At 39.4% G+C, this 27,551-nt stretch overlaps 1 protein-coding gene across 1 annotated transcript; it reads right to left on the reverse strand.

The window, feature by feature from the left end:
• Nucleotides 1–580: 580 nt before the first annotated feature.
• LOC115220453 (leucine-rich repeat-containing protein 49-like) lies at nt 581–27,551 on the reverse strand. The gene is made up of 17 exons (XM_029790580.2): nt 27,138–27,551; nt 23,446–23,563; nt 23,097–23,291; nt 21,298–21,403; nt 20,099–20,302; nt 19,865–19,931; nt 17,281–17,424; nt 14,862–14,923; nt 13,140–13,287; nt 11,067–11,150; nt 10,160–10,374; nt 8,977–9,207; nt 7,909–8,131; nt 6,033–6,215; nt 4,731–4,840; nt 2,296–2,425; nt 581–800 (listed from the first exon to the last, which is right to left on the reverse strand). The coding sequence occupies exons 1-17, from the start codon at nt 27,174–27,176 to the stop codon at nt 600–602; spliced, it is 2,460 nt and encodes an 819-aa protein (XP_029646440.2). The 5' UTR covers nt 27,177–27,551; the 3' UTR covers nt 581–599.

Here is a 27,551-nt window from a genome sequence, read left to right on the forward strand (position 1 = left end):
CGACGGCTATTTTAATTTCATGCTGTTTCAGTTGCAGATACAGACTTTTAGACATGCTCATCAATTTATAAATACACACCTTCCACATGTGTAAAATAGATTTGATGTTCTTTATCATCCAGCTGTGATGCAGATGGCAGTATTTTTTTTCCTTTCTTTTTGTTTCAATCATTGGGCTGTGGATATATTGGGACACCACCTTCAAGAATTTTTAGTCTGATGACTTGGCCCCTGTATATTTTTTTTCCTTTTGAGCCTCATACTTATTTTGTTGGTCTCGTTTGCTGAACCATCTAGTCACGGACATAAACACACCAACACTGGTTGTCAAGCAGTGGCAGGGGACAGGCACAAAGACACACAGATATATATATATATATACACACACAAATATGACAGGCTTCTTTCAGTTTCCATCTATCTGGTCAGCTTGGGGGCTATAGTAGAAGACACTTGCCCAAGGCGCCATGCACTGGGACTGAACTCAAAACCATGTGGTTGGGAACCAAGCTTATTACCACACACTCCAATAACATTATTTAAAATAATAAATGGAATAACTCACTCCAACAACATAGTCTTCAGTGATGATATATATTTTATGATTTTTCTAGTTTATCAAACCAATTCTTTATATAGGTGTTTGTATCATTCATGTCTGAGAGTATATTCAGTAAGAAATCTTCAAATAATTCCGGCCAAATCCGAGAGACTTCACTTCGTTTCTTCTCTGCATGTAACACATTCCTTACAATTTCAGACACGTACTCTTTGGCCAGTTTCTTGCAGATCTTTGACTTCTGAGTAAAGAAAAAATATATACAATGTTAATAAGTTTTTATTATATATATAAATCGAAATCAAAATTGAACCAATCCTATGACTGACACCCGGCAGATGCCAGGACCCCTGGACTGGTGGCATGTAAAAAGCACCATCCGAATCGTGGCCGATGCCAGCGCCGCCTCGACTGGCTTCCGTGCTGGTGGCACGTGAAAAGCACCACCCGAATCGTGTCCGATGCCAGTGCCGCCTCGACTGGCTTCCGTGCTGGTGGCACGTAAAATGCACTAATCCGACCGTGGCCGTTGCCAGCCTCGTGGCACGTAAAAAGCACCCGCTACACTGACGGAGTGGTTGGCGTTAGGAAGGGCATCCAGCTGTAGAAACATTGCCAGATAAGCCTAGTGCAGCCTTCTGGCTTCCCAGACACCCCGGTCGAACCGTCCAACCCATGCTAGCATGGAAAACGGACGTTAAACGATGATGATGATATGGATGTTTTCTTTGTCTTGTTTCAGCCATTAGACTGTGGCACTGCCTTGAATTTTTAATAGAATGAATCGGCCTCAGTATTCTTTTAGAAGCCTGGTATTTATTCTATTGGTCTTTTGCAGAAACATTAAGTTACAAGGATGTAAACACATCAGCACTGGTTATCAAGCAGGGGTTCAAACAGATACACATGCCCTTTTTCAAAAAAATCTTTTTGCTGAGCCTGGAGAAAGGTTAATCCCCTTGGCCTTTGTTGGTTCACCAAGACTGGTGAGATTTTGACACTTTAATGTTTCATTTGTACCAGTGCAGGACAGTATCTTCAGGAAGATTTTAATTGGATGAATGTTTTGGGGAAGTAGGATTAGGTATAGTGACTAAGGGTGAGAGGTGGAAGGACAGCTAGGTTAATTAGTTAGTTAATTATTTGGCTCAAAAAGCAAGGCCATGCAGGGGGACATGGAGTTATGTACAGGATGGTGTTCATGTAAAGTGTTCAGGCCACTTGTGGTCAAGGGAGACTTTGAACCGAGCAGTCATCGGCAGCTTATTCCACGGATTCGCAACCCGGACGGAGAGAGCCCCTCTCCTTCAATTGAGATGAAATGAAATCGTCGCAGATAGAGCTTTTCGGAGTGACCCCGCAGCCGACGTTCTGGAGCAGGAGTGAAGAACAGCTCTTTCGAGAGGTTACACCCTCCGAGGGGTACAACTACACAGTGAAGGCATGTGGCCTTATGGATACAATGTTTCTGATCCTAAGTTTGTGGGTTCAATCCATGGACCAGTCAAAGCCCTTCATTTCACGTTACTCCAGTCTACTTGGCTGTAAATAAGTAGGAGTCAGTTGCTAGTGAAGCTGTTACATCTTGGACATTGCTCTGATTCAAGGATGGGGGTACCTATGTCTACTCACGATTTCACAAACACTTTAAACAAAAGCATGGTACACATTGCTAAGCAATATCCACTTGCAAGTAACAACCACATCGTTAACCTTTTTGTATTTAATAAACTTACCTGATGCCGAGATGAGCCAGGGTAAACCAATATAGAACGCCCAGCTAATTCCTCTTGACTTTTATCAAAAAATTTAGTATCAGTTGCTTTTTTGTTTCTCTCTTCTAAAGTTGCTAAAATTTGCTTTTTCCTGGATTAAAAAAAAAAAAAAGTCCTTTGATAGTGATTAATTGGAGCCAAGCAAGTTTCTATAACTGGGCAGCAGATCAAAGATTTGGAAGGCTATTTGAGAGTCCCATGCTGTTGGTATGATGTCTATCTTCTCTCTCTTATATTATTGCCTTAGTACTTCTGTAGGCGAAATGTACCTCTTCAGGATGTCTATTTATAACCAGGTTAACAATAGATAAGTTTAGTAACAATGAGGAAATAATATTTGAAAAGTTGTGAGTCAATATATATAATGTTCAATTATTCATGATGAAGGGAAGCCAAAAATCACCAACAGTGTTACCAAGTCAACTAGAGTGTCACGACAGGATCACAGAACTTGCTAGAAATAACAGCTATATCTTCCTCAGCACACACACTGCTATATTTTAAAAAGATGGACATATTGTATAATGCAAACCAGTGGCCATTGCCAGTACTACCTGACTGGCCCTCGTGCCGGTGGCACATAAAAGCATCCACTACACTCTTGGAGTGGTTGGCGTTAGGAAGGGCATCCAGCTGTAGAAACTCTGCCAGATCTGATTGGAGCCTGGTGCAGCCATCTGGTTCACCAGTCCTCAGTCAAATCATCTAACCCATGCCAACGTGGAAAGCGAACATTAAACGATGAAGATGTAGAATCTGTAACCACTGGGTTATGAATCATTTGGAACTGGGTCACACAGGAACAATAAATTTTAAAATTATACGGTGCTGGTGCCATGTGAAAAACATCCAGTATACTCTGTAATGTGGTTGGCATCCAACTGTAGAAACCCTGCCAAAACTGACCATGGAACCTGGTGTAGCTCCTGGCCTTGCCAGCAAGGAAAATGGACACTAAATATTATGATGATGACAACTACTGCAGTCTGCAGGTTTGTTTCGCTTTATGTATTATTTATATAATTAAAATGTATATTATGCACTTTACTGTTTTGTTATTCTCATGGTCTGAGAAAAAAACTGTCTTGCATGAAAATAGTTTGTGATGCAAAAACGGTTTGGTATGGTGTCAGCATCATGATCGTAAGATTGTGGTTCCAATTCCTGGACCAGGTGACACGTTGTGTTCTTGAGCAAAACACTTCATTTCACGTTGCTCCAGTCCACTCAGCTGGCGAAAATGAGTAACACTGTGATGGACTGGCGTCCTGTCCAGCTGGGGAACACATATGCTACAGAAACTGGGAAACTGGGCCCATGAGCCTGGCTAGGCTTTAAAAAGGGCGCATTTATTTTATTTTTATTTTATTGATAATATAGTCCACAAGTAACTACCTGTAAAGATGGGATGATCATGGTTAGAATGTCTTTGATCATACATCTGCTCCATTCAGGCCAGCTCTATCAGACAATCAGTAAAATAAGAAAAGAATTACTTGCAGAATTTTGGAATGTTTTCTTACCAGCATGTAAAAATCGCCTGTTGAGAGTTGGGCCTCATTGGAGGTAATGTGGCTGATGCTGGTGTCACATAAGTAGCACCTAAAGAGCACCTTTTGAGTGTTGGGCCTCACCTCACAGAGGCAATGACAAATGACTGAGGCCTTCCGCATATGCCATACTGGAGTAGAAGACCCTTCAAGACAAGTGAAATCATAGTCGTGGCATATACTGGGGTCACACAACTGACACCTGTGCCAGTGGAATGTGAAAACACCCATTATACTCTCAGAGTGGTTGGTGTTAGGAAGGGCATCTAGCCATAGAAACCATGCCAAATCAGACTGTAGTCTGTGCAGCCCCGGTCAAACCGTTCAACCCATGCCAGTATGGACAATGGATGTTAAATGATGATGATGAGGTTTACATATTGTCCAACCCAAGCCAGCATGGAACATGGTCATTAAATCATGATGATGATGATGCAGGTGTTGGAAGTGGCTGTCTTTAACCCTTTAGTATTTAATCCAGCAATTCCCAACCCACATATTCTACCTGTTTTATGTTAAAATCGATCCAATCCAACCTCTCACCCCTACCCTACAATGTCATTCTAAAATAGACAAACACCATTGAAATCTTGAAGCTACAACATAATGTGTGATTAATTCAAAACAACGTGAATAAATAAGTAATACATTTCACAAAGAAATCTGAATGCTGAAGGGTTAAAGTAGAGACTGAGGCAGATCAGTACATGTCTGCCAGGGACACAACACAGTAACTACATATGGTCAGAGTTCAGCTATTTGTGTGTGTGAAGAGTTCAAGATAAATATCTCAAAGTTAATGAGAACAGAATGAAAATTGGAAAGAGATAAATGTTGACAACTTACTTTGTTTCACTGACCAAAGTGATGAGTTGAGCTGAAGTTAGATACGTGGTCATCAGGTGTGAGAAAGTACCAAATAAATGTTCCGCATGGACAATATCAGTTGCTGTCACCTGTTGATAGTCATTATAGAATTAATAAGAACAATGTCACCAGTTGATGGTCGTTATACTGTTATTATAGACAATGTCACCTGTTGATGGTTATTCTAGAGGCTACCACTGGTCAAAGTTGAATACTTATCTGCACATCTATGCACAATCCTGCATATTTGTTCTCGTAGAGTATTGGCAGTCGCTTTTGCTTGGAAATTTCCCCTCTCCACCTCATGTATGTTGTCCTAAAGAAAGGTCCCTGCTTTAAGGCCCATACAGTGTGCTATCACTGAAGTTTTAAGCATTGCTGTTGGAAACAAAAAGGACTAAAACAGATACCACAAGGCACCCAGTCTATCCCTATGCCACCCGAACCCCAACAGTCCATTCCCACCACCACCACCATCCTAGATTGATACTGCTGTTATTTGACCCCAAAAGGACGAAAAGTATAGTTGACCTTAAGGAACAGAGTTGAAACAAATGTCTTGTTTTCATAAGTTCTGAATTAAAATCTTCCACCAAACCTTAATCACAATTTATCATCATCATCGTTTAACGTCCGCTTTCCATGCTAGCAATGGGTTGGACAGTTCAACTGGGGTCTGGCAAGCCCGAAGGCTGCACCAGGCCAGTCAGATCTGGCAGTGTTTCTACAGCTGGATGCCCTTCCTAACGCCAACCACTCCGAGAGTGTAGTGGGTGATTTTATGTGCCACCGACATAGGTGCCAGACGAGGCTGGCAGACGGCCACGCTCGGATGGTGTTTTTTATGTGCCACCGACACAGGTGCCAGACGAGGCTGGCAGATGGCCACGCTCGGATGGTGTTTTCGGTGTTTTCTTATGTGCCACCGACACAGGTGCCAGACGAGGCTGGTGAACGGCTACGATCGGATGGTGTTTGTTACATGCCCACAGCACGGTGGCCAGTCGATGCGGTACTGGCTACGGTCCCGTTCGGATGGTTTTCTTATGTGCCACCGGCACTGGTACCACAAGGATACAAATTCCATTGATGTTCATCTATTTTGATTGGTTTGATTTGATTCGATTTGACTTCAATCAATAGCTTAATGATAACCAAGTTATTTTACTAAATTCTTAGTTATATTTAAAGTAATTGAAAGAAACACAGAGCATCTCAAAATAAATACAGTAACGAAAGGGTTAAAGTTTAAAATTGAATTTGAGAAATTGAAGTTCTTACCTCTTTGTTGTTGATTGTCTTGAGAGAAAAATGAGCAAGTCGGAATAATAAATAATATCGCCACAAAGAAAACTTGGTGACTGGGTTTACTTCATCAATGACGATGTGGTCAAGTCTTCGGACTGTTGCCAAAGCATTCAGTTGTGTGAGGCTGTGAATGTTGCAGGCATTCAATACTAAACACTATGATAGGAAGTTGAAAACTTGGTTGTGAGAGTTAGCAATGGAGAATTAGTAAAGTGGTAGATTCCATTGGAAAAAATGGTTATGGTATTCTGCATTGGCAAGAATATGAATAACTGAAACAGGGGAATATATTTTATGCTATGAGGAAGAAAGAAAATCTGACATTTCAAGCAGACCTCTTCATCAAAGGGAAATGAAATGATACGGTAAATGGTGATGAAAGATAAACAAAGTGAGAGAGAGAAGGAGGGGAGAGACAGATAGATGGAGGGAGAAGAAGAAATAAAGAAGACAAAGGGGAGGTGAGGGAGAAGGAAGAGATAAGTTAGTGGAAAAAGAAAAACTGATGAGTGCAAGAAGACATAAGGTAGGCCCATAGATTTAGAAAACATTGTAGGAAGGAGAGGAGGGAGTGAGATGGAAATGCTGTTTACATATAAAGACACATACATTCAAGCATGCACCCATCAATTGTGGAGGCACATGGCCTAGTGGTTAGAGCAGCGGACTCGCGGTCGAGGGATCGCCGGTTCGAATCTCAGACCGGGCGATGTGTGTGTTTATGAGCGAAACACCTAAGCTCCGGCAGAAGGTAATGGCGAACTTCTGCTGACTCTTTCGCCACAACTTTCTTTCACTCTTTCCTCCTGCATCTTGCAGCTCACCTGCGATGGACCGGTGTCCCGTCCAGGTGGGGAACCTATATGCCAAGGAAACCGGGAAACCGGCTCTTATGAGCCAGGCATGGCTCAAGAAGGAACAAACATGCTCCCATCAATACATACCTGCATGGACATTAAGATGATGATAATGTTAAGCACCTTGCATTTCAGTTGAAAGTATGGTTTAACAGTTGATCCTGATTGTGTGGAAGCCAAAGTTTACAGCGAGATCCCGATCATTTGAATATGAAACAATAATAGTATTTTTTCCCCACATCACTCACAAGCATTGACTAAATGGGGTATGAATGGGTTACATTAAAATGAAAATGTTGTAAGCCCAGATAAAGCTGCTTGAGATCATAGGCATTACCCAGGCTTCTCTTGAATTCCTCCCAGCAATGTCTATGACAGTGTAAAAATTAACACTTCCTTCTCCAAGATTAGATTCAAAACCGAATCTAAGAATTCCTGGTTGTCCAAACCACCACGATCAACAGGCGTGAAAAAAAGGTTTTCTTTGTCCTGTCAAAAATCGATTGATCATCTGCCTTTGACCAACGACCTCAGCCACGTCAGGCGAAGTTCAAATGGACAGGAGCTGACCTATTTAGGTACAAACTCTACTGCAGTGTGTCTGTCCTTCTAGGTGCCACGATTATTATAAATACAGTGATCAACAGACAGACGAGAGGAGAAAGGTCTAGCAGGTAAACGAGAAAGGTCTATGATGACAGGTTTTGAATGACTAGAGACTTGAGACAAATGTTCGAAGTTCCACAGTAGACTACTGATCTCAGATGAACTACACACATACACACACACACACACACACAAATATATTCATTTCTGACACATCACTTCCACAGATGTACCCTGTTTCTATTTCTAGCAACTCGTAGCAGTTGTCAACATTTTGCATGTAGTGAAGAATTATGTGTATCCTTTTATATCTGTTCACCTGATACACACACACAACCACTACAACAGTACAGATTGATCCAAGCAATAATTAAGCATAAACTTACCACAAGACCAGGAAATCTAGATTTGAGTTTGGGTAAATGTTTAACAATCTCATCAAAGTCAATGAAATTGAAGAGAACGGTAGTAACATTTCCAGCAGTTGGAAGGCCCCACGTCCTATCAAGAGCTTCCAGAGAACCGATTCCAAACATGGCTAAAGAATTGTCATCAAGTTCAGCAAGGTTGTTTAAATCACATTCATCATTTTCAATATTACTGGGAGATCTGAAAGCAATTAAATATAAATAAATATAAGATTTTTAATTTGTAGGAATGAAAAAAAAACATCTTTTAAATGAAACTAAAAATTAATATTTTTCTCAGGGGCATTTTGATGTATGTTGAAGTGAAACAACTACAACCTGGAGCTGAAACCAACTTGCCAGAATTACATCTATCTAGTCACCTGAACACACTGGGTCCATCTATCCAGTTAACAACTACACACTGAATCTTATCTATCCACTCAACTGTCTTTCTATCAAGTCTATATCTACATACAGTGTCAAATTCCACAAAGGTCGACTTTGCCTTTCATCCTTTCGGGGTTGATAAATTAAGTACCAGTTGTGTACTGGGTTTGATCTAATCGACTGGCCCCCTCCTCTAAAATTTAGGGCCTTGTGCCTAGAGTGGAAAAGAATATCTACATACAGTGTCTAACCAGCCAACATCTATACACACTATCCAGTCAATATCTACACGCTGTCTTTATATTCAGTCAATATCTACAAACTGCATCTAACCACGCAACATCTATACACTGTCTTTCTATCCAGTCAACCTGTACACACTGTCTTTCTATCCAGTTAACATTTGCACACTGTCTTTCTATCCAGTCAACATCTACACACCGTCTAACTATCCAGTCAACCCCTACACACCGTCTATCTAACCAGTCAACATCTGCACACTGTGTCTATGTATCAAGTCAACATCTACACATTGTGCCCATCTATCCAGTCAACATCTACACACTGTGTCTCTTTATTCTATCAAAACCTGGACACTGAGTCTAGATATCCAGTTATATATCAGTTATCCCAAACATTTGAGACCAAAATGTTTACCTAAAAATAAATGTTTGTTTTGTTGACTTCAGCTGTTCATTGTGTGTCTTGGAACCAGAGTTCTTTGGTATTTCACTTTCCTGTTGTTCATCACTCAGATTAGGTGTACTAAGTACATCTGTTGATGTACTAGGTACATCTGTTGACGTACTTGTTACATCTGTTGCTGTACTTGGTACATCTGATTGTGCACTGTGGCTACCTGCAGGATATTTCAGCAACTTTTCAAGTCTGGAAAGATTTAGGAAGATTTTATTTAAAAGAAATTTTAAATTCATTAACAATTTGGTATAAACATTATGAATATTATCAACATTACCAACTTTCTAAACACCCAGTATTTTCAACATTATTGACTTTCTAAACATTATCAATATTATTTACTTAACGAATACCATTAACATTATTCAACGTTATTGTTGATAGTATATTACTATTTATAAAGTCAATATCACTAACAATGACAATCAAAACTAACAGTGCAATCAACTTAATTACCTATTAGTACAATGAACATTATTGGACTTTATCAACATTATAAGGTACTAGTCAAATACTTAAGTTGATTTAATCAACTAATACTGATGTTAGAGATTACAGAGGAAGATTCCCAATAAATCATTTTAGTGTTGTTTGCTCTTTAGGGACCAATGAGGGTGTAATTGGTGGTGGCTTGGTCAGCAATTACTCTGTGACAGTCGAAAAACAACAGCAAGATGAACTGGTACAGATCACACTATCCCAAAGCACGTATACATGTGACTGGGGATCATGTGTGAACTTGTATTCCCACTGAAACTATGAACATGAACTCTACACCTCAACAATGAACGACAGCTATAGCATCAGCTCTATCTGACACACTTGCTCTAGCAGTGAGGCATTTGTCAAATTTGCAAGCTGGATTTTGGGGCTGCAGACGGAAGCATTACTATGCCTGTTGCTATTAATCATTTTTAATAAGCCACTCACTATTTGTGACACCAGCGCCTGCTTAGACACTGGGATTCTATATATGTATATAAATATATATATTCTATTTGTTTTATGTTGAAAACTGACCAGACCCAGCTACAAGATACTACATGATTAATTTTTTAAAATGTGGATAAATAAGCATTACATTCAACTAATTAATCTGAATGCTAAAGAGTTAAGCCATTTAATTTCTAAAGAAACATACTTTCCCGATATATGAAAAACATCATCGAATATTGTGGCGGCATCTTTATTCTGAGGGATTCCAGTGTCATTTGGTCGTCTGGTGTTGGGGTAAGAACCAACATGTTGAGTATACAGCTCAGGTATTTTACCAGTTTTACCAACATGGGACATCAAACTTCCTTGTATGACATCCCACTGTTTCTTAGCATTGTTAATGGCAACTCGGCGCTTTTCCTACAGATAGAACAGAAAATGATGGTAACAAGATTAACGGTTGTCAGTTTTATTGTGGTTTGAGAGGTAGTAGAGTAGTGGATGTGTGTGTGTGTCTTGTGAAAAAGTTGTGTGTGTTGTAGTACAATGGCACACGTGTGTATGTGTACCTTGTAATAGAATAGTGTGGGTGTGTTGTAGAAATGTGTATGTGTTGTGATAGTATAGTGTGTATGTGTGTGCTGTAGTAGACTAGTTTGTATGTGTTGTAGTAGAGTAATAGTGGTGATAGTTGTAATGATGATGGTGATGACCACAAAAACAAAGCTCGCTTCTACCAAGGTACCACCACCATCAACACTTTCTACATCTACCCAAGCCTCTCACCTCCACCCATTGCCAACTGCCTCCTACCTCCACCCAATGCCTCTCACCTCCACCCAATACCTCCTACCTTCACCCAAGGCCTCCCGTCTCTAACCACCATTAATGCTCATTTCAAATTTTAGCACAAGGCCAACAATTTCAGTCAATTACACTGACCTCAGTATTCCACTGGTATTATTTTATCCACCCCCAAAAGGATGAAAGCAAAGTCCAAAGTCAATCTCAGCAGAATTTGAACTCAGAATGTGAAAACAGACAAAATTCTGTTAGGCATTTTCCCTAGCAAATGCTAACAACTCTGCCAGCTTTCTGCCTTGACCACTGACCTTCAATGTGGCTATCTTCCTCATCTCCCTTTTCCGTTCTTCCTCTTTTCGTGCCGCAACCAATGCCATTCGTCTCTCGTCTTCCTAAGAAAAAAAAACAACAACAACAACAGCTTTATTAATTTCAGTATTCTTTTTCTCTTTTTTACTTGTTTCGGTCATTCGACTGCAGCCATGCTGGAGCACTGCCTTAAACGGTTTTAGCTGAAGAAATCAACTTCAGGACCTATTCTTTGTAAACCTAATACTTACTTATTCTATTGGTCTCTTTTGCCAAACTGCTAAGTTATGGCTACTTGTAAGTAGCAACAAAAAAGCTTTGACAAGCAAAAACATAACAAATGGCGGTACTACTTAAGAAAAGCGGTCCCAGTGCACGCACTCACGTACTCACGCATCCGCGCTAGCTAGTCATGACTAGTCGATCTTACAACGACTACCTAGCAAAGTAAATAAAACACAAAATAAATTATTTTTTTTTTACACAAAGTAAATCATTTTTTTTACACAAATTAAATAAAACACAAAGTAAATAATTTTTTTTACACAAAATAAAACAAAAACACAAAGTAAGGATTGACTAGTCACGACTAGCTTGTGCAGTTCGTGAGTACACGAGTGCGTGCACTGGGACCACTCTTCTTAAGTGGTACCACAAATGGCTTACTGTTTAACCAAATTAAACAAACAATCGATTAATTAGTTGGATATTTAACCAGTTGACTAATAAAAAAGGAGTGGAATCGAACCAATCCTGACTGAAACATGTTGAGTAGCTCTGTGGTCAGAGGTTAGCCCTTATAAGGATTGGAACCAAAGACGAAAGGTGTCTGAAAACACTCCTTTATATACCGTTTGGGTGGCTCAAACGAACTTCAGAAATGGAATCTTAACCAAAGGCCGTGATTGGCTGTTTCGGGACAGTGGCGCGAAAATAAGTGGAGACAAGTCGCGTCACGTGTCAACCAATCAGGTTAGTGGACACAACAAGGTTAAACTAGGCAAAGATGTTTGTAATCTCAAACGAGATCATTCTTAATACTTTTCTCAAACAGTGAAGATAGCAATGAAGAAAACAATATTGCTACAATAATATTGGCATAATGGCTCTTCACATACCAAATCTGTTTTAACAAATATTAGGCAGTAATCATCAACAGACGTACAGCTACATGTATCAAGAATCAAATATGCATTACAGATGAAATAAACAAGTGTTACATCATTCTTGAGTGCCATGAAAGTCTTAGACTACCAAACATCTCACTAAACCATTTCCAACTCACTCGTTCCTCCTTCTCTTCCTCTTATCAACTTTCTTGTCCCCACACTTCCTTCCTTGACCTACACTAATCAAGGTACCCAGTTCTTTCTTTCCAAAAACTCCCAGAAGATTTCCGGAATTCCCTCCCTGCTCACATATTTCCTGCAGGCGTTGAATTACAAAGACTCGAGACAAACATTAAGGTATCGGTCCCACCAGTCTAGGAAGGTTTGAGAATGCTGTGGGTACCTTGTAGCTATTGGCCCTTCCTTCAGACCCACTCTGTTAACACATGTGCATTCACACACACACACACACTCCTACTCTTACACAGATATACACACACCACACACACAAGCACATACTCATATATACACACAAAACACATTTACACTCAGTGATACATATACAAACACACACACATATGCATTCATACTCTCACACACACATACATTTACATCACACACACACACAAGCACACTTACACTCAAACACATGTACACTTACTCACACACACACACGTACTGACCCTCTCTCTGTCTCTCACACACACAACACACAAATACATACACACTTATGTATATGAGTGTGTGTGTATTTACACACAAATACACACACACACACTCGACAGAACACAAACACATGCACTCTCTCTCTCTCTCACACACACACTCTCTCTCTCTCTCACACACACACACACACACACAAATACATGTACACACACACACTCTCTCTCTCTCTCACACACACACACACACAAAGAAACATATACAAACACAAAATCTCTTCAAAGCGAATGGTCTACTTACAGAGACTCGTCGCATGTCGAGCAGCCGGAGTTGTTGCATGTTGTAAAGGACATTTTGCCGATAACTGTGTTCAATGGCAATGGGGTTACCATCAAGGGAGACTTCTGACAAAGAACTAGACTCTGACAGACAGCTAATAGCACTGAAACTAAGCAGAAACAGACCAATTAAACACTGCGTTTGGTGGAAGTGCGTGGCTTAGTGGTTAGGGTGTTGGGCTCATGATCGTAAGGTTGTGGTTTCGATTCCTGGAATAGGCAATACGTTGTGTTCTTGAGCAAAACACTTCATTTCACGTTGCTCCAGTCCACTCATCAGGCAAAAGAGAGTAACCCTGTAACAGACCAGTGTTTGATCCAGGAGGGGAATAAACATGTCATGAAACCGGGAAACCAGCCCTTATGAGTTGGCACAACTCAAGAAGGTAACTTTACCTTTATACTGTCTTTGAATGATGGAGATAACCATAATACATTCTAACTCATTTGATACCAACCCACCTGAGACCACTCCTGTTTACGTGATGCAAATTTCCTGTTTTACTGTGATCTTTAATTAAAACCGTCTGTAACAATTATAACGAAGTATATGATTGCGTCTGAGATTGAGTTCCATTAAGGAATCCGTACCATTCAGTTTCTCACCACAGTTATAGTAACATGTCATGATATTACTATGGATGGAAGCACTCCGTCGGTTACGACGACGAGGGTTCCGGTTGATCCGAATCAACGGAACAGCCTGCTCGTGAAATTAACGTGTAAGTGGCTGAGCACTCCACAGACACGTGTACCCTTAACGTAGTTCTCGAGGATATTCAGCGTGACACAGAGAGTGACAAGGCTGGCCCTTTGAAATACAGGTACAGCAGAAACAGGAAGTAAGAGTGAGAGAGAGTTGTGGCGAAAGAGTACAGCAGGAATCACCACCATCCCCTGCCAGAGCCTCGTGGAGCTTTTTAGGTGTTTTCGCTCAATAAACACTCACAACGCCCGGTCTGGGAATCGAAACCGCGATCCTATGACCGCGAGTCCACTGCCCTAACCACTGGGCCATTGCGCCTCCTGATATTACTATATACACAGTCTGAAATAATGTCATGATACAACCATGTATATTACAATGTCTGTAATAAAGTTATGACATCACCATATCATAATGACTGTAATAAAGTTATGACATTACCAAATGTAATATAATGACTCAGACGAGATTATGACATCCCCATATACACTATAACAGCCACAATAAGGTTTATGACACCTCCATATACTACAAATGCTGTAGTAAGATTAGATTAGTCTCTCTCTCTCTCTTATAAAATCAATTTGCCATATTCCTTTTCCAATGAATACCTAAAACTAGATATGTCCAACCAGTGCCAGTATGGAAAACAAATGTTAAATGATGAGATATGACGGGGCCTCGTTTTTGTTGGTGAACCATCTACAATGATTGCTGCCAATAACAAATGAGAGACAGCTTTTTGTTTTGATTTTTTTATTTGGTGAATCTATAGGAAGGGGCAGAGCCCTATAACTTTATTTGATCCTTTCTGAGACTCATGAATTCTATGTTAGTAGTGTTCCGTGTAAATGGTAGCAGGTCAACAGCTGCAGGAGGAGGAGGGGGGCTCACCTGGGTTACATAAAAAGCATCAAAGAATTCCTTTGAAAGGAAACAACATCGTGTGTGTGTGTGTGTAAAAAGAAGTTGATTTACCTGCAAATTTCGTTGAAGCTGAGATAGAGGCGCTGAAGGGAAGGGAGACAATCGATGTCTAACTAGAAAAGAAACCACAATGGTAAGCTGTTAAGAGTTGGTTTGGACTCAACCAAGAATTATTTCATGGATTTACAGAAAGAATTTTGGGTTTCATAAAAGAACTTTCTTCACAGTCAATCAATTAATCAAGAATTGTTAATTATCTCATGCAAATGAAATCAAAAAACTTAATTTTTTTGACAGTCCTTAACCCTTTAGCATTTAAACTGACCATATCTGGCCCAGATATTCTACCTATTTCACACTCAAACTGGTCAGATCTGACCTCTCACATCAACCCTACAATGTCATTCTAAAACTATACAATCATATCATTGAAATTTCAAAGCTATAAGATATTACTAACAATAACTCTGAGCACCTTTTCAAACTCCACCTGTCTAACATCCGTGGACATGTTTACAAAGTCAGAAAACAGCACAGCTCCCATGACTTTCGGAAACATTTTTTCACGCTGAGAGTTGCTGAAGCATGGAACAAATTGCCAGCATCAGTTGTTAGTTGTTGGAGCACTGCATCCTCCAAAACTTCCATGCTTCCTGAGATTCGCCAACACTACACCTGATTTTCTTCCCTCCATACACACGCAAGCATGTATCTGACTCATACACTGTTCACTTCCCAGACATTTGTACATTACTGCATACACTTTATACGAACTTTCTGACAAGTTGTGGTGCACCTGAGCACTGTATACAATAATTTCATTATTATTATTATTTAAAGTATGTGTAGCATAACTGATATCCTCACTGTTTGAGAGACATATTAAAAATGATCTCGTGTTAGATAACAACCATCTTTGGCTAGTTTGACCCTGTTGTGTCCACTGCTCTGATTGGTTGGCATTTGGCACAGTTTGATTTTTGACTTAATTCACGCCAGTGTGTAAGCCAACCAATCATGGCCTTCGGATAAGGTCTACTTCATTTGAGCCACCTTAACCCTATAAAAAGGCGAGATCGACAGACTATTATTCGTCTTTGGCTCTAGACCTTCTAAGGTCTAGTCACTGACCACTGAGCATTCAACCATGTTCCAGCAACACCGGTCTTAGGTTCCAGTCCCTTTCAGGACTAACCTCTGACCACCGAGTGACTCAGCCATGTTCCAGTTCTAGTGACAGATGACTAGTCAGCCAACCATGTTCCTGATCCAGCCATGATGATGCTAATATACACCAGCAGTGTAGGATGTCTCCACCACCGTCGTCATTGCCACTGCCAACTCCTTATGTACGGTCGTATTCCCTACATGTGATTAAACAACATGAATAAAGAAACATTATATTTAGCAGAATAATCTGAATGCTAAAGGGTTAATATAAAGACATTGATCTCTTCGATACAAACATACTAGAAGTGTAGGTCAGTTTGCTCAGAGGTGAAGATCAGTGTTGCTGTGATATTGTGTTGGTTCAATGGTCTTGTAGCTAGGGTTTGAACCTTTACCACTTGATACTCGGTTAGAGACCACAAGTGAGCCACCACAGTTTCACATGATTGATCTATAAATCACCCAATCAGTCTAAAATTGTCATCTACAAAAACTGTCTCATTGCTTTGGCTCATCGCAAAATGTTGATTTGCATGCTTCATCTCTTGCCAGACAACTTGAGACATTTGAACGGAGAACTCCAGGTGCTTGGACAGACCCATTCTTAAACATTCACACAATGTCTCATAAGTAACTAGATAGCAGATCTTCTAGGAACTTTTCCTGAGATCCCACTATTTCTATGGCTATTTGAACCCTGGCGACAAATACATTAACCTTTTATCGTTCAGATTTTTCTATCAAATATAGGAGCACTCTGTTAGTTACGACGACGAGGGTCCCAGCTGATACGATCAACGGAACAGCTTGCTTGTGAAATTAACGTGCAAGTCACTGAGCAATCCACAGACACGTGTATCCCTAATGAAATTTTCAGGGAGATTCAATGTGACACAGAGTGTGACAAGGCCGGCCCTTTGAAATACAGGTACAACTCATTTTTGCCAGCTGAGTGGACTGGAGCAACGTGAAATAAAGTGTCTTGCTCAAGGACACAACGCGTTGCTGGGAATTGAACTCATGACCTTACAATTGTGAGCCGATTGCCCTAACCACTAAACCATGTGCCTTCACAAATATAATACTTATTTATTCTCATTCATTTGAATTCGTCATGCATTATCTTGTAGCTTTGAGATTTTGATGATGTGAACATTGATTTTTTTAGAATGACAGTAGGGTAGGTGTGAGAGGCTGGATCTGGCCAGTTTGGCTGGGTGTGGCCAGTTTGAATGTTAAAAGGTTAAACAACAATAACAACCAGAACAACAGCAATATATTATTTTGAAATGTCCCTTACAACACTCTGTATACGATTGCGCCTGAGATTAAGTTCCATTAAGGAATCCATACCATTCAGGTTCTCGACATGTTTAAATAAATTCCCAGCCAAATTCAAGACACGTAGTTCTGACAAATGGTTCAGATTCGTAATCTCAGAAATCTGAAGAGATAGAAGGAAAAATAAAATTAAAAGTATAAAAAAATAAAACAAAGGAAGAAAGATAATTAGCAAAGAATTTTGAAAATTAAATCATGTTCTACTAAATATTCAGACAATGCCTAGATGCAGGTTTGAACTCAGCACCCACTGCTCAGTAATCTGTAAGTGGAGGAGCTAAAAACTAATTACATAATCACAGTAAAGCTATCTGGTCAGTCAAATTCTCCTTTTTTTCTTTTGGTATTAAAGATTGTTTTAATTAACAACATATTTTTACTGGAAGAAAAGAAATATAAAAAAAAAAAATTTGAAGTATAAAAGATGAAATTATCAAAAAAAAAACAAACCCAAACCTACCTGAAAAGAAAAAAAAGTAAAAAAAAAAGGAGAGGGGTCAGTGGAATTAAGCATCAGAAGATGGGGGAGAAGGAGTAATCGGTTGTACACACCAGAACAAATTACATGTTTAACCATGTCTCGTAGACATGATTTCATGCTCAACTATTCTCCATCTCACTGGCCAAATGCCCATGATACAGTCTTCTTTTGATTCTTCAAAGTGGAATAGTTAAATGACAGTTTCTGTCTTCTTTATACAAGTCTTTGCATTTTTATTGAACTCTGCCAGATCTTCTAAGCTGCATGAGTTGGGTAGCAGAAGAAAGACAAGGCATTGCTCTTTAGAATGGTCAGCTTCTCCACATTCACAGGTGGCTGGGCCAGTCTTGTGGTCCCATCTGACCAAAGCAGCTTTTGATCTTTCCATTCTCATTCTCAAGTAGTTAAGTGGCTGCCAAGGAATCCATGGTGCTTCTGAACCAGGATAGGGACCTCCAGTAGGGGGAAATTCCAATGTTAAATGGAGGAAGATTGCTCTTAAGCTTTTCTTTCCAGAGCAGGGTAACACAACATCCATGAATCTGTGAAGGTGTGTAGTCTAATGGTTAAGGTGCTCAGCTCATGATTATAGAGGCTGTGGGTTCAATTCCTGGATGTGAGGAGAAGGACACTTGTGTCCTTGAGCAATACCTTCATTTAGTGTTGCTCCAATCTACTCATCGGTAATTAAGTGCTGAAAGCCCATGTCCAGTTAGTTCACTGTCATCAATTCACCACAGGAAAAGGTCACCGTCATCAATTCACCATTTTGTCTTCAGTAAAATATTTTTTAACTATTATTAATGATGAGATGTGGAGGCACATGGCCTAGTGGTTAGAGCAGCGGAATCGTGGTCGAGGGATCACGGGTTCGAATCTCAGATTGAGTGATGTGTGTGTTTATGAGTGAAACACCTAAGCTCCATGCAACTCCGGCAGAAGGTAATGGCGAACTTCTGCTGATTCTTTCGCCACAACTTTCTCTCACTCTTTCCTCCTGCATCTTTCAGTTCCCCTGCGACAGACCGGCGTCCCATCCAGGTGGGGAACTGATGTGCCAAGGAAACTGGGAAACCAGCCCTTATGAGCCAGGCATGGCTCAAGAAGAAATAAACAATGGCGAGATACTATGGATATATTTTCTCGGTAAACTTTCCTTGCAGTGAACTTTCTTCACAGTGAATTGATGGCAGTGAATGTTTCCTGTGGTGAATTGGTGGCGGTGAACTTACCAGTAATCCTGAAAGCCAGTAAAGCCTTTTCTCCCTCCAGCAGTCTCAACCTGGATATTCTGCTGGGTCAAAGGAGAGGAACATAAGAGTATGTTTATATTTCCTTGTGATTACACAAGGAGCTAAAACAATTAGCAAAAGCAGGGGACATATTGCCAAGTCAAACTCACTTGATATACATATAATGGTCAGTTTGGGGCTGTAGTAGAAGATACTGTCCAGGGTAGCACAGTGTGGGATCAAACCCAAAACCACATGGTAAAGGAGTTTGCTTTCCAACATGGTGTTTTGGATTCAGTCTTACTGCAGGGCAAGTTAGGTAAATGTGCTCAGCTATAATCTAGGGTCAAGCAATGTCTTACAAGTGGATTTATAGATGGAAACTGTGCAGAAGCCTATCAGTGCAGGTGTATGTGTGAGTGTGTGTGTACATATGTATATGTGGCGGTGGGGTGGGGGCTTTGTTTTCTTTTGCCCTTTAAAGCTTGACGACCAGGACTGGTTTGTTTATGTCCCCATGACTTGGTGATTCAGCATAATGAATCAAATAGAATAACTACCAGACTTTAACTAAATACTGGGGCAAAACAAAAACAAAAAAAAAGCATTCAAAGCAGTGACCTTGGATAGCTTCAGTCCAAAAGAAAAATAGCAGAACAAAAATAATAAATGGACACACACACACACACACGTAGATAGACAGATAGACTGTTATGTATAAGCAGTCTATCAAAGATCACTCTGAAAATAAAAAAAAAAGACAATTACTAAGAACTAAGAAGTGTTACATGTTTAGAGAGGGTAAAAATTAAGAATTTATCCATTCTTACCTGATTATTATGTAAATCAAGAACATCAAGTTTTGGCAAAGAATCAAGATTTTGTATCTTTTTTATTCTAAAAGAGAAACAAAAAGTCAAAAAAGCAAGTTTCGAGAATATTCCAGTAAAATTACAGATTGTTAACTCCTTCCCATAATCTTTTCCACCATCACCCTCCTCCCAAACCCCTCTCAGCCACTGCCACCACTGTCACCACTGCCTGTATTTAAGTAAGTTTCTCACCTATTTTTACCCAGCATCAATACCCTCAGTGATTTCAGGTAGCACAGACCATCAATCTCTTCGATTTGGTTGTCGTAAAAATCCAGAAAAATCAATTTGTTCAGGTAATTAACGTGTTCGATTTTCTTGATTAGGTTGTGTTGATAGTTTAACAACCTCAAGGGTTCTTCTCCCTCCAATATCGGACACACTGTGAATCGGCGCCTGAAATAGAACATATTGCTTTGGTAAGAAACAGAGAGACAGACGCACACACACACACACACAGATACATGCACAACCCGAAAATTGCAGAAAGCCTCAACCTATCAAAATCTGTCATTCATGAGCACCTGGTAAAGCTTGGGTACACAAATCACTACGATGTTTGGGTACCACATGAGTTGAGTGAGAAGAACCTTTTGGATCACATTTTCATCTGTGATTCACTTTATAAACGGAATGAAAACGCGCCTTTTTTAAAGCAAATTGTGACAGGTGATGAGAAATGGATTATCTACTGAAATGTTCAGAGAAAGTGATCCTGGAGTAAGCAACATGAGCCATCCTTAGCCACCCCAAAAGTGGGTCTTCACCCTAAAAAAGTCTTGCTTTGTGTCTGGTGGGATTGGAAAGGAATTCTGTACTACGAGCTTCTCCCAAGTAACCAGACAATTAATTCTGAGAAATACTGCACACAACTGGACGAGTTAAAAGCAGCAATTCAAGGGAAACGTCCAGTATTGGCCAACAGGAAGGGTGTTGTTTTCCAACATTATAATGCAAGACTGCATGTTTCTTTGGGAACCAGACAAAAATTACTGCAGCTCGGCTGGGATGTGTTACCCCACCTCCATATTCACCAGATATTGCTCCTTCAGATTCCCACTTATTCAGGTCTCTGCAGAATAGTCTTAATAGTAAAAATTTCAATTCCTTGGATGACATAAAAAGATACCTTGATGAATTCTTTGCCATTAAACCACCTCAATTCTGGGAAGAGGGTATTTTCAAGTTAAAGGAAAGATGGAGACGCATTGTGCAACAAAATGGTTCATATATGGTTGATTAAAAATGTGATGGCAAGTACTTATTGACCTTTTTCTTTCCTTTAAAAATTGGCATGAACTTTCTGGACAACCCAATACTAAAAACTATGTCATAGGATTATATGAACCACAACAATAAACAGACAGACTGGATGTCTCCATTACTCTTACCTGTCTAGATTCAACCTATCTGGGTTGATGGATTTTTCCTCAGCTGTTCTATAGAGCACTGGTACCCCTGGTGAGATAGGGTTCTCCATGGATAGAACTCGGTCCCCTTGCAGTCAAGAACAACAAAGTAAAACAATAACAACAATCACAAAGATTAGTTTTCAGATTTAAAGTTCAGGTTTACGTTCATCTTACCAATGCAAAATGGGTAGTATACGTTTGTAAATTCATATATATCATTATCATCATCATTTAATATCCATTTGCCATGCTGGCATGGATTGGACAGTCTGACAGGAGCCAGTAAGGCTGGGAGCCACACCAGGCTCCACTGTCTGCTCGACATGGTTGCTATGGCTGGATGCCCTTCCTTGTGCCAGCCACTTTACAGAGTGTATTGGGTGCTTTTTATGTGGTACCAGCACTGACAGGGTCACCAAATAACTTGCAATACAAAGACCCTGTCAGCTGAGAGGAGGGAGTAGTAGAGAGTGAGGGGGAGTGCTTGGTGACAGTCGATTAGAGGTTTAGAGGGACAGGGATAGATGTCATAGAGACATATATCATCGTTTAACGTCCGTTTTCCATGCTATCATGGGTTGTATATATATATATATATATATATATACACATGCATGCATACATACATAAATCCTTTCTATAATAGGCACAAGGTCTGAAATTTGGGGGGTGGGAGCTAGTCGATTAGATTGACCTTAGAACACAACTGGTATTTAATTTATCGATCCCGAAAGAATGAAGGGCAAAACTGACCTTGGTGGAATTTGAACTCAGAACGTACAGACAAACCAAATGCCACTAAGCATTTTGCCAGCCATGCTAATGATTCTGCCAGCATACATACATGAACAGACACACACACACACACACACACGTATATATTTAATGTAATCTGCATAAAAATTTCTCGTGTTTCTCCTTCTGTCATGGAGCTGGCTATTCAGAAGGACTTTTGAAATTCTGTTGTCACTCATTCTGACAACATGGCAAAGCCATCTTAATTGGGATTGCAAAAGAAAGGATTCAATACCACCAATTTCACATTAAGAGATAAGTTGGTATTCAAAATTCTGTCATTCAGTCTGTCTCTGCAAATTGTCCAAAGACATCAATTATGACAGATATCATGTATGTGTGTGTGTGCCTGCGTGTTTGTGTATATACACACACATGCATGTGGCTGGAAAGCAAACGTCTTAACCACACATCCACACATGCTTATATAAACTTCTGTCAACTTGCGTTCAGAAGCAATGATGGATGTATCACAAATTCCATTAATTATAAAATTCATTTGACATTATTCCCATTGTTCCAGATCTTTTAAAACAAATCTCTGTATATATAAACAGCAAAATGTCTGTCTGTGTGTGTGTATCCTTTATACAAATCCACAATTTTTCAGTTAGAGGGTTCGCACTTTCTATGGTCATTCAAAACCGTCCAAGGGTGGTCGTGCACATCTTTACATTTCCCCAGTTATCCCACAAAGCAATTAAAAAATCGATAGAAGTGACTTTTTGGTGAATTTTCTATCCAAAACCCCAATCAAAATGCCCGAAACTTGATACGCCAATTGAATGCCAGCTAGCTGCATGTGATTGGTCGGAGATTTGGACAGTACTCGCGTGTATGTGTGCACGCGCGCAGCTGTAGATGCATGCACCAGCACTATATAAAGTAGCAGCTCCCATACCAGTATTACTGATATTGTATATCACACATTATATATATGTTGTATATCACCAAGCTAAAGATATCAAACAGACATATCAAACCTGGTGAAAATGTTGGGTAGTTTTTTTGTAGGTTCGATGTTTTGGGAGAGAATGATGTGTTTCTGCACGTGTGCTGTGGGTATCTGGCATCTTCATCAACAGACAATGGTTCCGGACTGCTGTGTTCTGATGATAATGTGTTGCTTTGATAGAGATGCCGCTGTGAACGGGTTCGATGATAAAGTGGCAATTTCTCTGGAGAAAAAAGAATATATATACACACATATACATATGTAAACAATTTTTTTTGTATCATTAAATTACTAGAATGGCTCTTCCATAATGATTTTAAAAATTATAGTTCTGGAAATATAAAGAGGTTAAATAGAAAGCAATGACATTTTCTTACCTGCCAGGTGATTATAAGGATAATTACTGGACATCCAATAACGCTTCATCATGAGGTCTGGAGCTAACTGGGCAGCTTTCAGTACAATGGTCTCTCGTCCTTGGTTAGCTGCCCCTGACTTAGAGATGTAAAAATAACATTTCAAAACTGTGGATGGGAAAAATAACAGCATCTTTAGAAAAAAAAATTAACGGGAAAAGATGGACACAGAAGTGATTGTGTGGTTCAGAAGTTCATTTCGGGTTCAATCCCACGATACAGTACCATAGGTACTGTATTTAGGTACTTGATTATAGCAGTATGGGTATATGTAAACTGTGAAGAAACCCATCAAATAATCCATTTTTGTTCTCAAGATTAATCCATTGTTAAGTTCATAACCACTACCTCGCCTTTATTTGGGTCAGCTATCTAAATCCTAAAAAAAAAGGATCAGAGCCACAATTATTTCTCCTCTCATTAAACAATTTAACTGTCTCATTCTTGGGCCACTGGGTCTAACTTTACCCTCCACTAAGCTCCTGAGCAAAATAATAGATAGTTGCATACACATCTGAAGAGTAACAATTGCAGGCAAACTAACAGACGGAATTGGCTGCATCTTCTTTTCCTATGTGTGTTGTTTATTACCACTTTACAGGGAATCTGGCAGAGATGACATTTAACCTATACCCACTGCAGCAGGAATATGGTGTGACAGGGTTGAATTAAAATTTTCAGAACAAATTCAAAACAAGAAAGCTCAACTTCCAAGGAGTCAAGTATGCAATCTGGTCTCTATTTCAAATGATAATTATTTTCATTCACTTATATCACTAATGCTTTTCAGAAAAGCATGAAGACCACATCAACCCACTCTCCTTTATGCATTTGAGACCATCTGTTTCTAGAGGAGGAGTAAGTTGATCCCAATGTTTGACCAGTACTTTATTTTACTGTCTCTAGAAGTATGAAAGGCAAAGTCAGCCTTGGCGGAATTTGAACCCAGAACGTAAAGACCTGGAAGAAATACCTATTTCTTTATTATCCACAAGGGGCTAAACAGAGAGAGGACAAACGGATTAAGTCGATTATATCGACCCCAGTGCATAACTGGTACTTATTTAATCGACCCTGAAAGGATGAAAGGCAAAGTCGACCTCGGCGGAATTTGAACTCAGAACGTAACAGCAGACGAAATACAGCTATGCATTTCGCCCGGCGTGCTAACGTTTCTGCCAACTGGCCGCCTGGAAGAAATACCGCTAAGCATTTTGTCTGACTCGCTAACGATTTTCCCAGCTCGTCACCTTAAAATTGGAAAATAATAATTTTCGCCGTCTGCCACACGAAATCATATGAACGACTGACCAATTGATGGAAGTGGAAGTGGAGACAAACTGGAAAGATCGCCTTATACTGGTGAACAATATCTCAAGACTAATTTTAGCAATTCCAACTGAAGACTTTAACACCAACCAACTTACACCAACACCACATTCACACACACTCTTCGACTCTGTATTTCTGTTGATATTCAATGGGCTTGCTGCAATAAATTTTGAAAAACGATCTTTTATCTTTTACTTATCTCAGTCATTAGTCTGCGGCCATGCTGGGGCATTGTTTTGAAGAATTTTTATTGAAGGAATCAAATCCAGTCCTTTTTTTTTTTTTCATTTTTAAACTCAGTACTTATTCTAAAGTGAAATTTGGACAGACGTGAAGAATGTGGACCTTTGGTTGTTTTTTTTTTTTTTTTTTTTTTTTTTATTACAGAATCCCCCATTTTCGAGAACGGAGATTCTGATTCTGCGATCCCCCCCCCCCCCAAACCGCATTTTAAAATTTTAATTCCCACCACCACCCATATTCTTCAAATATATGTGTTTTTTAAATTAAAATTTTACAATTTTTTTTTTCAGAATCATAATCTCCGTAATTTTCTACGTACTTCGGAAAAGAAAAAATTTTGAAGAAAGTGAAAATTGAAGAATTTGGTTGGGGGTAATAATAATTTTAAAATGCCGGGGTTTTTTTGGTTTTTTTTTGCAGAATCAGAATCTCCGTACTCGAAAATGGGGGATTCTGTAACAAAAAAAAAGAAAAGAAAAAAACAAACAAAACTAAAATGGGTGCGGTCCACATACGCCTGAAGTTTGTATGGTAGAAAGAGAGTAAGTTTCACGGGATGCTGTCGTTTTCTTCTTGCGTTTTATGCGCGGAAGCACTTGTTTACTTCTCAATTATTTAACGTACGACAGAGTTATCGGACTTGGAATCTTTGGGAAACGATATTAAAATTTAAAAAAAACATAACAAGTCACCTCTACAATAAAAATAAAATTTCTCAACTAAAAGATGTTCGTTCTGCAGCAAAAAGGGGATGAGTTCTGGTTGATCATCAATACCTTTCTGTCAATAAGTTTTTTAAATCTATTTCTTCGTCAACTTCTTTCCAAGACCAATTAAACTCTGAACACGTTTGAATTATCTGCCCTTGTTGCATGGTAACAACAACACCACAATTTGAACGTCGATCACCACAGCTTTAATAGTCTTTCCAAATAAAAATCAAATGTTTTCAATTGAAAACTGTAAATTTTAATCGATATTAAATTAAGTGGGTGGTAGATGAAGATTGTCAAAAACCACATACACCCCCGCCTCTAAAATATTCAGTCACTCAGTAAACGTAGTAGTAGTTGTAGTGGTGGTGGTGGTAGTTTAGCCCAAGGTCAGCCTCTGATTGCTCAGGCTTGCGATCTAATCAATTGCAACGATCGATTTCAGTAAATAATCATTGTATATTTTCACACCATAAGTTAGATACCAATTTGAACCAGATATAACGAAACACACACACATATAAGATCAAATGGTTTGAGGGAAAGTTGGCTACTATTTCTAGCAGATTGAGCGACCAAATAGAGGCTCTCTAAACATCGTTAATAAGTACAAAATTTAAGTATAAAATCATTTAAATTTTGTTTATTGTCGCTAATGTCATTGATACTATATTCGAGAAAGTGATCTCTCGCATTATGACAGTAGCAATGGAGTTTTTCTTTAAACTGAAGGCCAAATCGAAAGAAAATAGATGCTGAAATGTTAAGATCTCTCTACGCTGGTTACAAGAATCACACAACAATATGCAAACACACAACGGTATGTAAATACATACAGATGACATAAATATATATAATTAGTATTGACAAGGGACTGCAAGTTTCGCCCTTCATTTGAAGTCTCAGTCAACACGAGCTACGAACTCTACAATAAATTTGACTAGGACCCCTAGTGTTGAGTATTTTTTTTTCTCTTATTCTATTCTTAAAGTTAAAAAAAAATTGAATATATTAAAAATAACCTCAACTGAAAACACACACACACACACAAACATGCGTACATGAACTCAGACATAGACAGATAGATAGATAGATAGATAGATAGATAGATAGATAGATAGAGAGAGAGAGAGAGAGAGAGAGAGAGAGAGAGAGAGAGAGAGAGAGAGAAACATATAGATAGATAGATAATGTTATTGTAAGGATAATTTTTTAACAAGAGAACTAGATTCACGGAAGAGTTAAATGTAGTTTTCACATTAGTACCTAAGATACAAAACCAAAGAAAATGAAGCACAGGTGATATCTGCTATATACATACATACATATATATATATGTGTGTGTGTGTATACATATATACTCACTTCTCTCGCACCGATCATCTTCTTCTGGCGATTAAACATGGTTGTCTGTCTAATTGAGCATTTAATCCCAGAGTTTAACGATGGCTGTGAGTAATTATGTAAGAGCCTGAGTGCTGCTCTTGTAGTGGTTTAAACTGGAGAGTGAGGTGCTCGCTGGTCGACGTAGCGATGGCGATAGTGTCACGACTGGTGCATTTATTGGTGTTGGTGATAGTGGATGCGTAAATACATCAAGCGGAGATACAGAGGTGTAGTCGTGGTTGTAGGTGAGATGTACATGGCTCAGAGCTTGCCGGTATGGGAAATGAACGAGTAGTAGTAGTAGTAGCTGTTACGATAAATAGGCGTAGGCGTGGTAAGAATTTTGCTTTCCAACCACGCAGTTTTGAGTTCGGTCCCACTGCAAGTCACTTC

The sequence above is a fragment of the Octopus sinensis genome, linkage group LG16, assembly GCF_006345805.1.
Source record: "Octopus sinensis linkage group LG16, ASM634580v1, whole genome shotgun sequence".
Taxonomy (NCBI): Eukaryota; Metazoa; Mollusca; class Cephalopoda; order Octopoda; family Octopodidae; genus Octopus; species Octopus sinensis.